Genomic DNA, 13223 nt, shown 5'->3' on the forward strand with positions numbered 1-13223 from the left:
AGTTTGTATATAAGGCCACATTGATCCTTGAGACCTTACATATAAATGAACTTACTTACTTGAAAATAAGGTAAGTCTAGAATTTTTTTTAATCTATATTATTTTTGAAACTATCAATTAGAAACTATACTTTTCCAAAAAAAAATCATCCTAAAATCTCTCTCTCTCTCACACACGTTTCAATAACTTAAATAATCTAATATCCTAAAATTTCTTCTTAACAACCTCTCCCACCATCCCCAACTTTCCCCCAAGTTATCTCTAATTTAGTAGAGAGTTTTTGTCCTAATTTATCTCCCCCCCCCCTACTTTTTATCTACATCTATCAAAAGAATGTTTGAATTAAAAAATTTAAAAATTATTTAAATATTCTAACAAAATTATATAATAACTTTAACATATTTATTAAAAAGACAAAAAATAATTAAAATTTATTTAATAATATTCATGTCATTAATTATTATGCATTTTTACAAATTTATGTACAAACAAATGATTTTTTGGATTATTCAAATAATAAAAATCTAACACTAAAAATAAAATATTATTTAAATATTTTATTAACTAAATATCTTAAATGAAAAACTATTAAAATTAATATTTAAAATCAATTAATAATATATTTTAAATAGGTACTGAATAACTTTCAATTATAATAAATAGATTAAGATTTTAAATATTTAGTTAAATAACTAAATATTTTAAATAAAAAATATTTAACATAACTGGATTTTAAATAGTTAAAATAACAAAATTATGTACTAATAGCACTAAAATTTTATGGATTATTAAATTCAAGAAGTAATTAATATTTTAAATTTTAAATAATGATATTATTTCAATAAATAAATAATATTGTAAATAACTAATTTCATTTATACCAATTAATAATTCTAGAAAATAACTTTCAAAAAAATTATTGTTTATTAATAATAATTTTAAAAACTTAATCTATATTTATTATATATTTATACATACTAACATTAATATTTATTGTATTCCATTAATTATTTATTATTTTTGTGATAAATATATATTTGATAATTATGTATAAATCTATTTTTTTTTATTTAATAGAAAATTTTTAATAATTATTAGAGTTTAAACTACTGTTATTTATCTTTTTAAATTTATTGTGTATTTTCGCTATAATAAGTATTGGAGATTAAACTATTGTTCATGGGTTGGTTCGGTTCAGTTGTAGGTTGTTTGGGCAATCAAATCGACCTGATTCTTTATAATGTCAACTATTACATTTTTGTTTTTTATTTTATTTAAAAAATATAAATAAAAATTTTAAATTTTACAATCCTATTAGAAAAGACTCAAACGTATTCAACTATATTTTTATAAATATATAAACGTGTGTATATATACATGTATATTAGCGAGGATCAGGGTCCTCGTAGGGCAGGGAGTGCTCTCCTCGTCCCCGCCAACGAGGACGAAAATTTTCCCATCTTCATCCCTGCGGTGGAAAACCATGCCCATCCCTACTCCATTCGGGGCAGATCCTCACTGGGATCAGGGAAATGGGGAAATTTGTCATCCCTAAGTTTGATAAACAATTCTATCTAAAATTAATTGTTATTTTTGTATTATAAAAAAATTATTAAAAATAGTATATAAAATATAAATGATTATTAATTATTATATACATAGTTTCAAGGCAACGCCTAGGTGATAAGGCGCCTTGTGAGGCTCGCCTCACCTAATTTGTTTTTATTATTTTCTTATTTGTTAGGATTTTATCAATACAAACATTGTTAAATGCTGTGATACCTAAGGAACTACCCTAGGATCTATGTTTTCTATATAAAAAAATCCATCACCTAGGCAACTAGGCGACAAGGCATCCCTCTGACGCCTAGCCTCGCCTTGGTGTCTTGAAAACTATGATTATATAAAACAATTGTATACCCTTACATGTTTCTATTGTTTATCTTTAGTTTAACATCCCACTAGTTAGATATTAAGTGATGGTTGTCTGGTTGGTTGGGATCTGATTATTTACTGATTTGTGGTTGATTCAAAGTATGTGTTTGATCCCATCTAGGGGTGTCAATAGACCGGTTTTAGATTGGACCTGTCCAAATCAAAATCAATTTGGGTGGACCAATAAGACATTGAATTGGACCAGTCCAATTTGATGGTCCAAGGTATTTATTGGATTGGATTGGACCTAGTCCATCCATATTGAATTGGGTAGGACTGAACCAATATCCGATCCATTAATAAAAGAGAAGATTGCAGGTGTCAATTGACCAACAGATTGGACGGTCCAAACATTGAATTAGATTACTTCAAAACGGTCCAAAATATTCGTATATGCAATGTATTCATATTGGATCAAGTTGGATTATCCAGTCGGATCCTACACCTATCGAAATTGGAATAGTCGTATAACGTTCTATATGAGTCACTGTTGGGCTCACCAGCATCTGAGGTTGATTCAATTAACACCAATTCAACCTTAATTCAATTCAAAATCTGTCGGACTTGGGAGTGGGGGTGGCAAATCAAATAATCATTATATTGGGATCTGGTTCGAGCCACCGTTTTAAGAGAGTCAATATCTATTTATATCTTATTTGGATCAAATAGGGGTGCATCGGTATTAAATTTTATTTATTAAATTGATATTTTTTTGGTCTTCGGGGACTTCACAAAAGGGGCAGCCAGTTCTCATTACCCAGAATCCCTCCCAACCGTGTTGGCAGTGGGATTTGGGCCATTTGGCCCTAAGGCAATATTTTTATTTGCAATACAAACCTGAACCTATACAAATTTGGCATCCGGTTCAGTTTTGGGTTTTTTTTTTTTTTTGGGGGGTAAAAAGTTTTGCATCCGTTTTTCGTAACTACGATTTGCACCATTACATGATGCAAGATTTGCACTTTCTGTACAATGCAAATTTTGAATCTAAAAAATTGATGCAAGTTTTGCACTGATTTTCTTAATTCTCTTCCATATAAAGTGAAGAACACATCAATTGTTTCCTACCCTATTCTTCTCTATTTCCAAATAGATAGTGTTCAGCCAGACTCCATTCTCTTTCATATAAAGTGGAGGTCACATCATTTCACTTTTTAAAACAAATAAAAGTCAAATTTGAAAAAATAAACCAGAATTTACACTCAGCCCATTTGTACATGTTTGTATTTATACTGGTGTAAATGCATTTGCAGTTTACATTTTTTTTTTTTGCAAATTTGACTTTTGTTTATTTTAACAAGTAAAATAAAAAGATGATGTGATCCCCACTTTATATGAAAGAGAATGGAGTCTGGCTGAACACTATTTGTTTGGGAATAGGGAGGAATAAGGTTGGAAACAATTGATGTGGTCTTCACTTCATATGAAAAAGAATTAAGAAAACCAGTGCAAATGTTGCATCAATTTTTAGGCTCAGTTTGAAAAGAATACAAATACAAATGTGTACAGTACAAATACATACAAAATACAAGGTTTTACACTCTACATATTTGTATTTGTATTTATACTCCTTCCAAACTGAGCAGATTCAAAATTTGCACTGGACAGAGTACAAATCTTGAATATACATGGTGTAAATTGTAGTTACAAGAAAATGGATGCAAAATTTTTACCAAAAAAAATGCAAAACTGAACCGCAAATGCATTGCAAATACATTTACACCAGGGAAAATTGCAAACAAATGAAGCCCAATCTCCACAAAGATCTTATTAATTGAGCCAGCATCAGTTAAAAGTTAAAACAAACAAAAGTCAAATTTGTAAAATAAATAAAGAAATAAACCAGGGCTTACACTCAACTTATTTGTACTCTTATGCATTTACACCGTGAATTGCAAAGAAATGGAGCCCAATCTCCGCTACAACCAACCAGAGAACCTACTAATATTGAGCCACCATTAGTTATTATTTTGATCCCATTATTTACTTACAAATAGACCAATGCAGTACAATTGGCAGCCCCGCCAAAATAACCCTTTGCATATCCAAAACTAGACCTATTCATGGGCTGGGTTCGGATTGAGCTTTTGCCAAAATTTTGAATGGGCCCAGCCCAAAGCAATGTAAAATATTCATGGCCCGAGCCCGAAGCCCAGCCCATGAAGAGGTCAACCCAAACTAACATTATACCCGGTTAACATATTAGTTTAGCCGTGGAAGTTTAAGCTGCAACTTTGGAAAACTGAAATCACAAGGCACAATATTTTGATCTGCAGCTTAGGGAAACAACAAATCAATTTGACAGATTGCCCCAATTTCTTTCTTGCAATATAAATTTGTCATGAATTGCTCAAAAGAACAAGATATCACATGCCCCCTGCAATATGTATATCCAGTACCAGAACAGAATTGCCAGCAGGAGAAAGGTAAGTAACATCATTTGCAGTCTATTATTGCAGCATCAATCAGGATTTTTATGTACATAGATTATTGGAGACAAGGTTCAAAGTATCGATACGTAATGACCCATATTAGCCGATAAAAATCATGCCGGTGGCTTCCCGATACGCCCCTACAGGGGTTGTATCGGGGACAGCCACTGGTCCAGAGTAGCTGGGCCTTAAATCGGCCCCTCCGAATTGATTTCAAAATGAAAAGTAAAACTAAAAAAAAAAAAGCACCGACAGGCCGATACGCCCTACCGGTGCATCAGCCAGTAGTCCTCATACACATACTAACATGTAGAAGTTCTAAGCCCATCTCCTGCACTCCTAGGCTTACCAAAAAAAAAAGCATGTAGAAGTAGATCATCCCAACTTTCAGTTTCATTACCTTGTAACAATGAGATCAGAGGCACCAAAAATGTTTTTTGCAATTTTAAGATTCCTCCAAATTTCAGTCTGATAACCTTGAACCAGTTTTCCAAACTAGGTGGAAAGGTTTTTCTGACCTTTCGGGCGTTTTAATAAGAATTCCAGATCTGCTCAACACCCTGATATCTAGTGGTATTACTAATTTATTACTCTCAATGACTGATAATAACCAGGTGGCCCCAAACTTGCTCCCCTAACCTCTCTTGCCATAATTGAAGCATTGAAAAATGACTAGACTCCCATTCCCAGCAAAGAAAAACAAATGACTCAGGGATGTCAAGGTTCATAGTTTCAGGAGGACAAAAATCATTTAATACCGGATAACTTAATTCATTCGTATCACATCTTACTTGACCGTCCAATTTTCCCTCCCCAAGGAAAATTGGCAAAGGAACACAAAATAACAAAATGAACATAATGAAATAGAAAATATTCAATATTGCTCTGCATAACCTTGACCATTTATATAGACGGGGATAGGAGATTGCTTATACAATTACTATATACAATGGCTTGATTTAGTGGATATGAGATCATGATTGTCCCAACACGTGAAGTAGGGTCCCAATTTTCATGACCCTTTACAGGGAACGCAAAGCATAGATCGTTACAAAGATATTAACTAATATCTTCAGCAGAAAAATCAGGCTCTGCTGGCTTCTGAAGCAGCATTTGCGGTACTCTTTCTGGCAACCTAGCTTTGCGTGCACCATTGCGTCTTAAAGCCCGTAATGCATTAGCAGCAAACCGTGAGGCATATATGGTGGCTCCAAGGCTTGGTGAGCTCCCACCCCCCTTAGCTAATGCATCCTGCAGCCTATCCTCCTCCTCACGTAGAGACCCTTCTATTTTTTTCCTACAGTACCGGCGCCAAGCTGCTTGTATGAAACAGGCCGCCCATGTCCTCCATTGCTGTGAATAGAGCCTGAAAGTGTGCCGGAGCTGCTTGCTGTGGAGACGTCGGAACTGGGAGGCTACAAACTTCAAGTCATCTGCCTTCAAGGCAAAGGCTTCTACCTCTGTAATGGTTCGCACAGTTCTGGTTGAGATGGGGAGATTGGATGAGGAGTGGGGATCCAAAGCCCACGTGAGCAGCTCTTCTCCACAGAAGTCGCCAGCCTTGAGATAATCAGAGTTGAAGAAGCCAGTTCTTCCACCATTGGTGGTTACACTTAATAGCTTGCCACGCATAATGAAAAGCATCTCATCAACCGGGTCACCTTCACGAACAATATAGCTTTCTTCTGTATAAAGCACTGGCTTGAGGCGATCGCACATTGCATCCAGTAATTGCTCATCCATTTTTTTAAACATTGGAACCTAAAAAAAAAAAAAGAAGAGGTTACGATAATACATATGCATCTATATGACTTACACCTTTGCTTTTCTCTCCATTATCCTTGCAGGTTCATATAATCAACTTAGCCATCTTTTATGCCTAGCTTACCAATAAGGTCTTTTGTCTGTTTTAAGCTTTCTTCAAATACTAGTTTCTTAGCTTCATTTCTAGTCCCTATTTTTCTTTCTTTCTTTCTCATTTTCTGACGAGTATTGATGATGTGATTTGCATTGAAACTAAATTAAGAGAATTGAATAACATTTACAAAAGTTTTACGAGCATTGTAGTATTAAGAAACAGGTAATAAAACCTGTGTGCACAAAGAACAAAAAGAATTAGAAAATCATAAAAGAATGAAGAGCAAGAAGTAAAGATGCTTGTGTAGAATCCCTAGTCTGGGTAAATAAAAACAGAAAATGTCATGAAGGCTTTCCAGTTGATGTTACCGAGAAACCAGATGTCATGATGGCTTTCCAGTTACTGGTGCTGAATGCTGATCAAGAGACGATTCTGATCTTGACTGTTGATCCAAGGACCAAGACTTCAAACTCTGGTTCAACACAAGGATGTCAATTCCTCATTAGGCAATTAGGCTTTGATAATTCTTGCGCCGTTAAGTTTGGCTTGTGATTTATTTCCTTGTATGTTCCCAATCATGTTTACCTCTTTAAGCGTGATGTTTGACTTGCTTGGACTTTATCCAACAAAAGTAACACAGTAGGGCAAGGGTAATGGCCTAGCCTATAAATGTATGATACATTGCTTGGGAAAGGAAAATGGAGGCATTGCCTATGACACTAATGAGGACAACTCTCATATTTGAGTTGACTCATTTATTGACTCGTCTGTTGACATATGTTGACAAGTGTCATATGTAATATGATAAAATTTTTATATAAAATATTTAATACTTAATATAAAACAAAACATATTTTCATATCTATAATATTGATATAATATATAATATTAAGTATCTTTAGTTTACTATATATAATATACTAACATATACAAATATTATGGATATTATATATTGCAAGCCAGGCCAGGTTTGAAGTATCGGGCCCAAGCCCAGCCGGAATTTTGCGGGATTGATGAGACCCAGACTGGTATGGGCCAAGAATGATCACCCCTAGAGCACAGCAAGTTGCTGTCTCTTCACGCATGAGAACTAAAGTTGTTTAACCATTTAGTGGGACTAAATTCAACTATGTAATTGAAATCACACAAATCATAAATATCTAAAGAAAATAACTAAGCAGCAAAGGAACCAAAGAAAAGGTAAAACAATGGCTAAATCTTTGTTAGACCACAAAAGTATATTGCAAATAGAGATGATAGAGGGCAACTCAAAAAGATGAACAAAAGGTTAAGAAATAACTGATAAAATCTGTGAAAGCAACCAGAGAATTAAGAGCACAAACAGCAAGTTTGAGATGGTTCAAGCAGCTTAGATGAGTTGTGGCACCAGTAGTAATTAATTAAGAAGCACCACAAACCAGTTACTAACAGAGATGGGAGCTACAACTAAATTACAAAATGGAGATACAGTGTACATACAAAACCAAGAAAGGAAAATAGAAATATTGGTATTAAAATAGAATGAGACTAATATGAATGAGAAGTCAAATTTGCTATGATAGGTGATAAACCAGAATTCTAAAATTAAGCCAATCGGTAATAGGTTAAAGATTTATAAGTCTGCAAATATACAATACAGAAAATACAAACGATAAGTCAAAAATAATAAGAACAAGTCTGATACTGGTAGTATGCAAATCACTTAACTGGATCTTATTTCAAACTAATGAAGGGAATATGTTTAACAAAAAAGTTGTTAATTTCAAATTATATAATAGAATGAAATGAAATAAATGAAACCACTAAATCAGATGGATTTAGGTCTTCCCTGTTATTTGGGGATGAGCTGCTGCCTACGTCAATGGAGGGTTTCTGTCTTGCACATGATGTCCGCATCAGTGGGTAATTGAAGGTGGGCTGCAAGAGCCCTGTTGTGGAGCCAAAGGTCGATTGCAGAAGTTGCTTGCCCCATTTTGGATTGTAATAAGAGTTGTTGAGTAGTGGTGTTGATGTGAGAACGAAACAAAAAAGTTCTGTGGAGAGTTTTGTTGAGAATGAGAGAATTATTGAAAGAGTCACAGAGGTTATTCATATCTTGAAAGGAAGAATCATGAACCTGTTAAGACTTGAGAGTCGTTTTTGAATAATGAATCTTGCTTTGAAAGTCATGATTTTGAGTTTTTGTGATGGACCTTGAAAGGTGAGAGAGATGTTAGGACTTCCCAGAAGAAAGAGGGGGCAGGGGAAAAGAAAGAGGGAGAGAAAATGGGAGCCACAACCTAGATGGAAGGGGGGAAATTGAGGGAGAGAAAGAGGAAATGAGAGGCAAAGATTAGGGAGGGAACATTGTGGGGAGAGAAGAAAGAGGAAGAAAGAAAAGGAAAAAAATGAAAAAGAAATGAAAAATGGGTGGTGCCCACAGGAGAGGGGAGAGAGAGGGGGGGGGGAGAACTCAGTAAAGTAATAAGACCCATACAAATAGCCTCCATGTTAAGGTCTGTGCAGACCTGGTCCCTACCCAGAAATAAATACACATAAACACGACTAGACCCTATAGAGTCTTATTTAGACCCAGAATGGCCCTATTATCATTCAGGCTTATCAACAACTTTAGGCATCTGATTCGTTGCTATTACAGGTAAACCAACATTACAAGCATAAGTTCTAGGTCTAATGATCTATGGAATTGATTAGACTATTTTTAGGATCTGCCACATACAGATGTAGAACTAAATTTAGTGATTATATAAATTAAATTAAAATGTTATACACATACATAGATACATAATCAGTCTAGGTTTAATTATATTTGAACAGCTAAACCCAATTATAATCAGGACTCAATGTGGATCCAGACCATACAATAGGGTCAGAAACGTTAAGATCATTTGAGTCAACCAGGACAATTGACAGGCATACTGCCCTGCTGTGTTAGGTTTGGCTTTCTCTCTTCATGTCCTCTTGGTCATCATCTGTAATGACTTATTAATCTGGCTGGTTCTGGTTTGGTAGCATCAATTCTATGTATTCTCTAAGGGCATGATGCAGGCAGGGAAGCAATGAAAGAACCCATGGAGAAAGAAATCAGTTTTCTCCCAATTCATCAATCATCATCCAATGGCAATTTCACAAATTTTGAGTGTTTTGAGAGTTTCGAGTTTTAGTATTTCAGTCTTTTCAGATTTATTTATGGTTTGTTAGTGTCTTAAGGCTAGGGTTTAAGTCTTTTAGATATTTACTATTATTGGTAAAAATTGAAAGTATTACTTGTAGTGACTTTGAACTTATGACTTCCTAGCAAAATATAGCAACTTTGGACTTACTATCTATAGAAACTCCCATAATTACTGTTTATATTAAAATTGCGATTTACTATTTTTAGTACTTTCTGGTGCCTTTACAATAAGTTAGTTTTAGTAGGATTAGTAGTGGGTTATTGCATAATACAACAAAATGAGCTCAACTCATTTTTGCATACAACATAAGCAACTTCCAATATGCAATAATGAGTCCTTTAATAATTTTTTTCTTTTACTATAAATAATAATAATAATAATAAATAATGAGTTCTTTCAAGTCCTTTCTTTGGTTGTGTTCATTGCTTGAAGAACTCATTATTGCATATGAGAAATCATTTATGTTGCATTTGGACAGTTGCATTCAATACAGCACAAAACCCCATAGAGCATATTATCAAATGAAGCACATCGAAGTTGATCACTATTTCATATGAGAGAGTATCTCTGTAGTGAAGTTTGTCTTATATTTGTTAAGTCTAATTTACAATTAATATTGACCAAATAACTTCTAAAGTCCAAATTGGACAATAGTCTCAGCAAGTTAGGCATGAGTAATATCTATACTCACTTGAGGGAGAGCGTGTTGAAATATATATGTAATTGAGTAAACAGTAAAAGGTATATGATTGAGGGGTATGTTGTTCATTTTTTATAAAGTTAAGATATTAAAAACAATGTAAGAGAGGCCTCACACTTCATACCTTCTCTCTCTCTCTCTCTCTCTCTCTCTCTCTCTCTCTCTCTCTATATATATATATATATATTTTTTTTTTTTTTTCTTTTCTTTTACATTTATTTCCTTTTATTTAATATTTTTTTCATTATTCTTCATAAAGAAGTCTCAGGCTCCCAGCTCATTTATCTGAACAAGGCTGAGTGTATGGCCTTGAATTGTTCAAGTGCTAAATTTTTATAAGTAAAACATTATTTGCAATAAATCAAAATATTACACAATATTCCCCATTCCTTTTTTATAAACCTAGGGTGTGGGCCTGTGGTACTAGTGCATTTAGTCCCATAGATTCAACATTGCAGCTAGATATGGGCAGGACAGTTGAGACAAGCTGAAGCCCTCAAAATTCTTATCAGACCAAGATTAATCCTACCTTTAAGCTCATCGGAACTCCAAGAAAGTTAGGGATTTGTCCCATTTTAAAAACAGATAGAATAAGGTGTAAAGAAGTATTTAAGGCGGTAAGTACTCACTCTCATGAGTAGAGACAAGCAGAGGTGCCGCTTTATGTCCCTTCTAAGGTCTTTAGGAAGGCTATGGAGCAAATTCTCTTCATCAACACCTCTTGTTTCTTGCCATTTATACTGGTCATACCGCCTGATCCGCTCCCTCAGATTCTCAGGGAGCAACCGGTGGGACATCCACTGCTCTGCATCTCGTCTCTTAACTCTCATCTCTTCTAATCTAACAGTGGAGGACTGTAGATATGTCTGTAACAGAATGAGAAATAATGAACAGCTTTTTAGTTAATATATATAAAAAGAGTGAAACACAACATTTGGACTTAAATACAACAGGGTTCTCCACCATACAAACAGATAAGGTGGGATATGGTGTTTCAAGATTGACCCTAACTCAGATGACTGCATCTTTAATCCAATCAAATCATCCTAACCATCCAATCAGTTCCATGACCATCAGAAGGAATATACATGATCAGACATCTCAGATGATCAGAATCTAGTATCTGTAGTGGGTTCAGTGGATCAACATTCCAGATGATAAGCATGTACACAAATAACATAAACCCCACTCATGTCCTACATGTACAATAGTGAAGAGTTTCTAAAGAAAGTGGTAATAACCTGCATATTTCCAATAAGAAACGCGAACAGAACCAAACCAAAGATGGAAATGGCAACAGCAAAGGCTATCTCCCAAACATAAGTACTTGTCTCAAGGTTTTGTCCAAGAGAACTGTAGAACAACCCAAGTAGAAATGAGTTAGCTACAAGTATCTAGTGATTATGATGCGAAATATGAAAAAAGTCACTTGGGCTTATTTCAGCATTCAGGATGGTAATTTTCTTGGGTGGAACAATCATATCCCATATACATAGAGATATGTTGATAGACCATCCAAACATCAACAGTATGCAAACATACTGGCAATATACCAGGACCATACATAGGATCTGTTAACTGTGACAAATTAAAATCTCTGAAGTTGAATCTTGTCTGTGCTTCTCAATAAGCATGCAAGAACTCCAGCGCTACCATACTTTAGTATTGTTAGGAAATAGACAATTAAGAAAAAGCAGAGAATGTTACATTTACAAACCTCAGATTTCGCAGTCCCCACCAAAAGCAATAAAACAACTTCTGTGGAAAATCACTTGATCCCACCACATCAGACTGAAGAGCATCAAGGAATATTCCAAAATCAAAGAATGTTTTATTTGGCTCCATCACAGGGCAAGAAACGTCTAGAAATCCAAGATCCTGGGTTGCATTTACATCACAGTACAAGAAATCACTTTTGCAGCCAGTCTGATTCTTACAGGCATCTTGCCAGCACGCATTTTCTCGTCCAATTGAAATCAAGTACCAAAAGGCCCCAAGTACCTAGTAGGACATTAATTTAATGGTAAGAAGGATAATAAGGAATATAAATAATAAACCCACTCATTGCAATCATAATCATAATATAATAGAAAATTTTAGATGGAAACAAAAGCTGTGTCCCATCACCAAAGACACAGAAACCACTTTTAATTAGGGGTCCAAATTAAAAGAATGTGTACTGCTTGGACCTGGGCCCTCAGGCCAAGCCCTTTCAAAATTCAACAAATGTTCAACCCAGGCCAGTCCAAGTTGCATCCCTGCTTGTCATTCACTAAACAATAACCTCTTGGAGCGTCATGCAGAAGTAATAGTGTAATACGAACAAGGGGAAACTAGGACATATATGAGCTATTAAGCAGTGAGAGCAACCAAATGCACACTCAAAATCAGTCCAACAATAGACTGGTTTTCTTCATCTCTTTTGAACAGTACAGAAATTCTACTATCTTCAATAAAATTGCAGCCATCCTACTAAAACAAAATCTCAGCCCTCCATTCTAATATAACCTGGATTACCCAAGCATCTCCAACAGATTTGGATAAAGGTGCCCTTAAGTTGAGCAGAGAAGGACCCAGAAAGCAAAATTAGAAATTTGACCATTTTTGAGAATGTGTAGGTAGACTATAGCTAGGGGCCATTGCTACATGTAATGGTAAAATCTCAGACTGACAAGCCTGAGAATGTGGGTTCAAGACTAAGAGCAACCACTTTGTGCAAAAAAAGACAAAGGTTAGATCTGTATCCAGTCCAGTCCACCCTCCCAAGACCCTGGATTGCGAAGACCAACATTGGGTAATAACCTTTTTAGGTGGAGTATAGCTAGTTTTGCAAACCATAAACAGTAAGGGGATTTATTTCCATTATATTCCCATTAAAAGCAAAAATAAGGAATATGCACAAAATATACACCAATATAGCATTTGGAGTACCAAAACTAAATATCTTGCTAGCCATTGCAAAGCAGGCCAAGTCTAAAACTTCATGATAAAGGAACAATAGTCCAGTATGTTGCATGGAGAATGATTATAGTAGAAAAGAACAGAACACATAAGTCACAAGGATTCATGTGGTCTGGCAGGATATCCATGTTGACAGGTCAAGGCAATATATATATACACCC

The 13223-nt window shown here is 34.8% G+C and overlaps 1 protein-coding gene across 2 annotated transcripts in view; it reads right to left on the reverse strand.

The window, feature by feature from the left end:
• Positions 1–5223: 5223 nt before the first annotated feature.
• Positions 5224–13223, reverse strand: part of LOC148864478 (cyclic nucleotide-gated ion channel 1-like) — a 35360-nt gene continuing 27360 nt past the window's right edge. For both annotated transcript variants that reach the window (XM_088978140.1, XM_088978141.1), the window contains 4 exons: positions 11819–12102; positions 11343–11454; positions 10731–10967; positions 5224–6128 (listed from right to left, as the gene is read on the reverse strand). In XM_088978140.1, the coding sequence (XP_088834266.1) occupies positions 5427–6128; positions 10731–10967; positions 11343–11454; positions 11819–12102 (1335 nt within the window). In that variant the 3' untranslated portion in view covers positions 5224–5426. The remainder of the gene's footprint in view (positions 6129–10730; positions 10968–11342; positions 11455–11818; positions 12103–13223) is intronic.

This window comes from Nelumbo lutea, chromosome 3 (genome assembly GCF_056320005.1).
Source record: "Nelumbo lutea isolate HS-2025 chromosome 3, American lotus-T2T, whole genome shotgun sequence".
In the NCBI taxonomy this organism is placed as follows: domain Eukaryota; kingdom Viridiplantae; phylum Streptophyta; class Magnoliopsida; order Proteales; family Nelumbonaceae; genus Nelumbo; species Nelumbo lutea.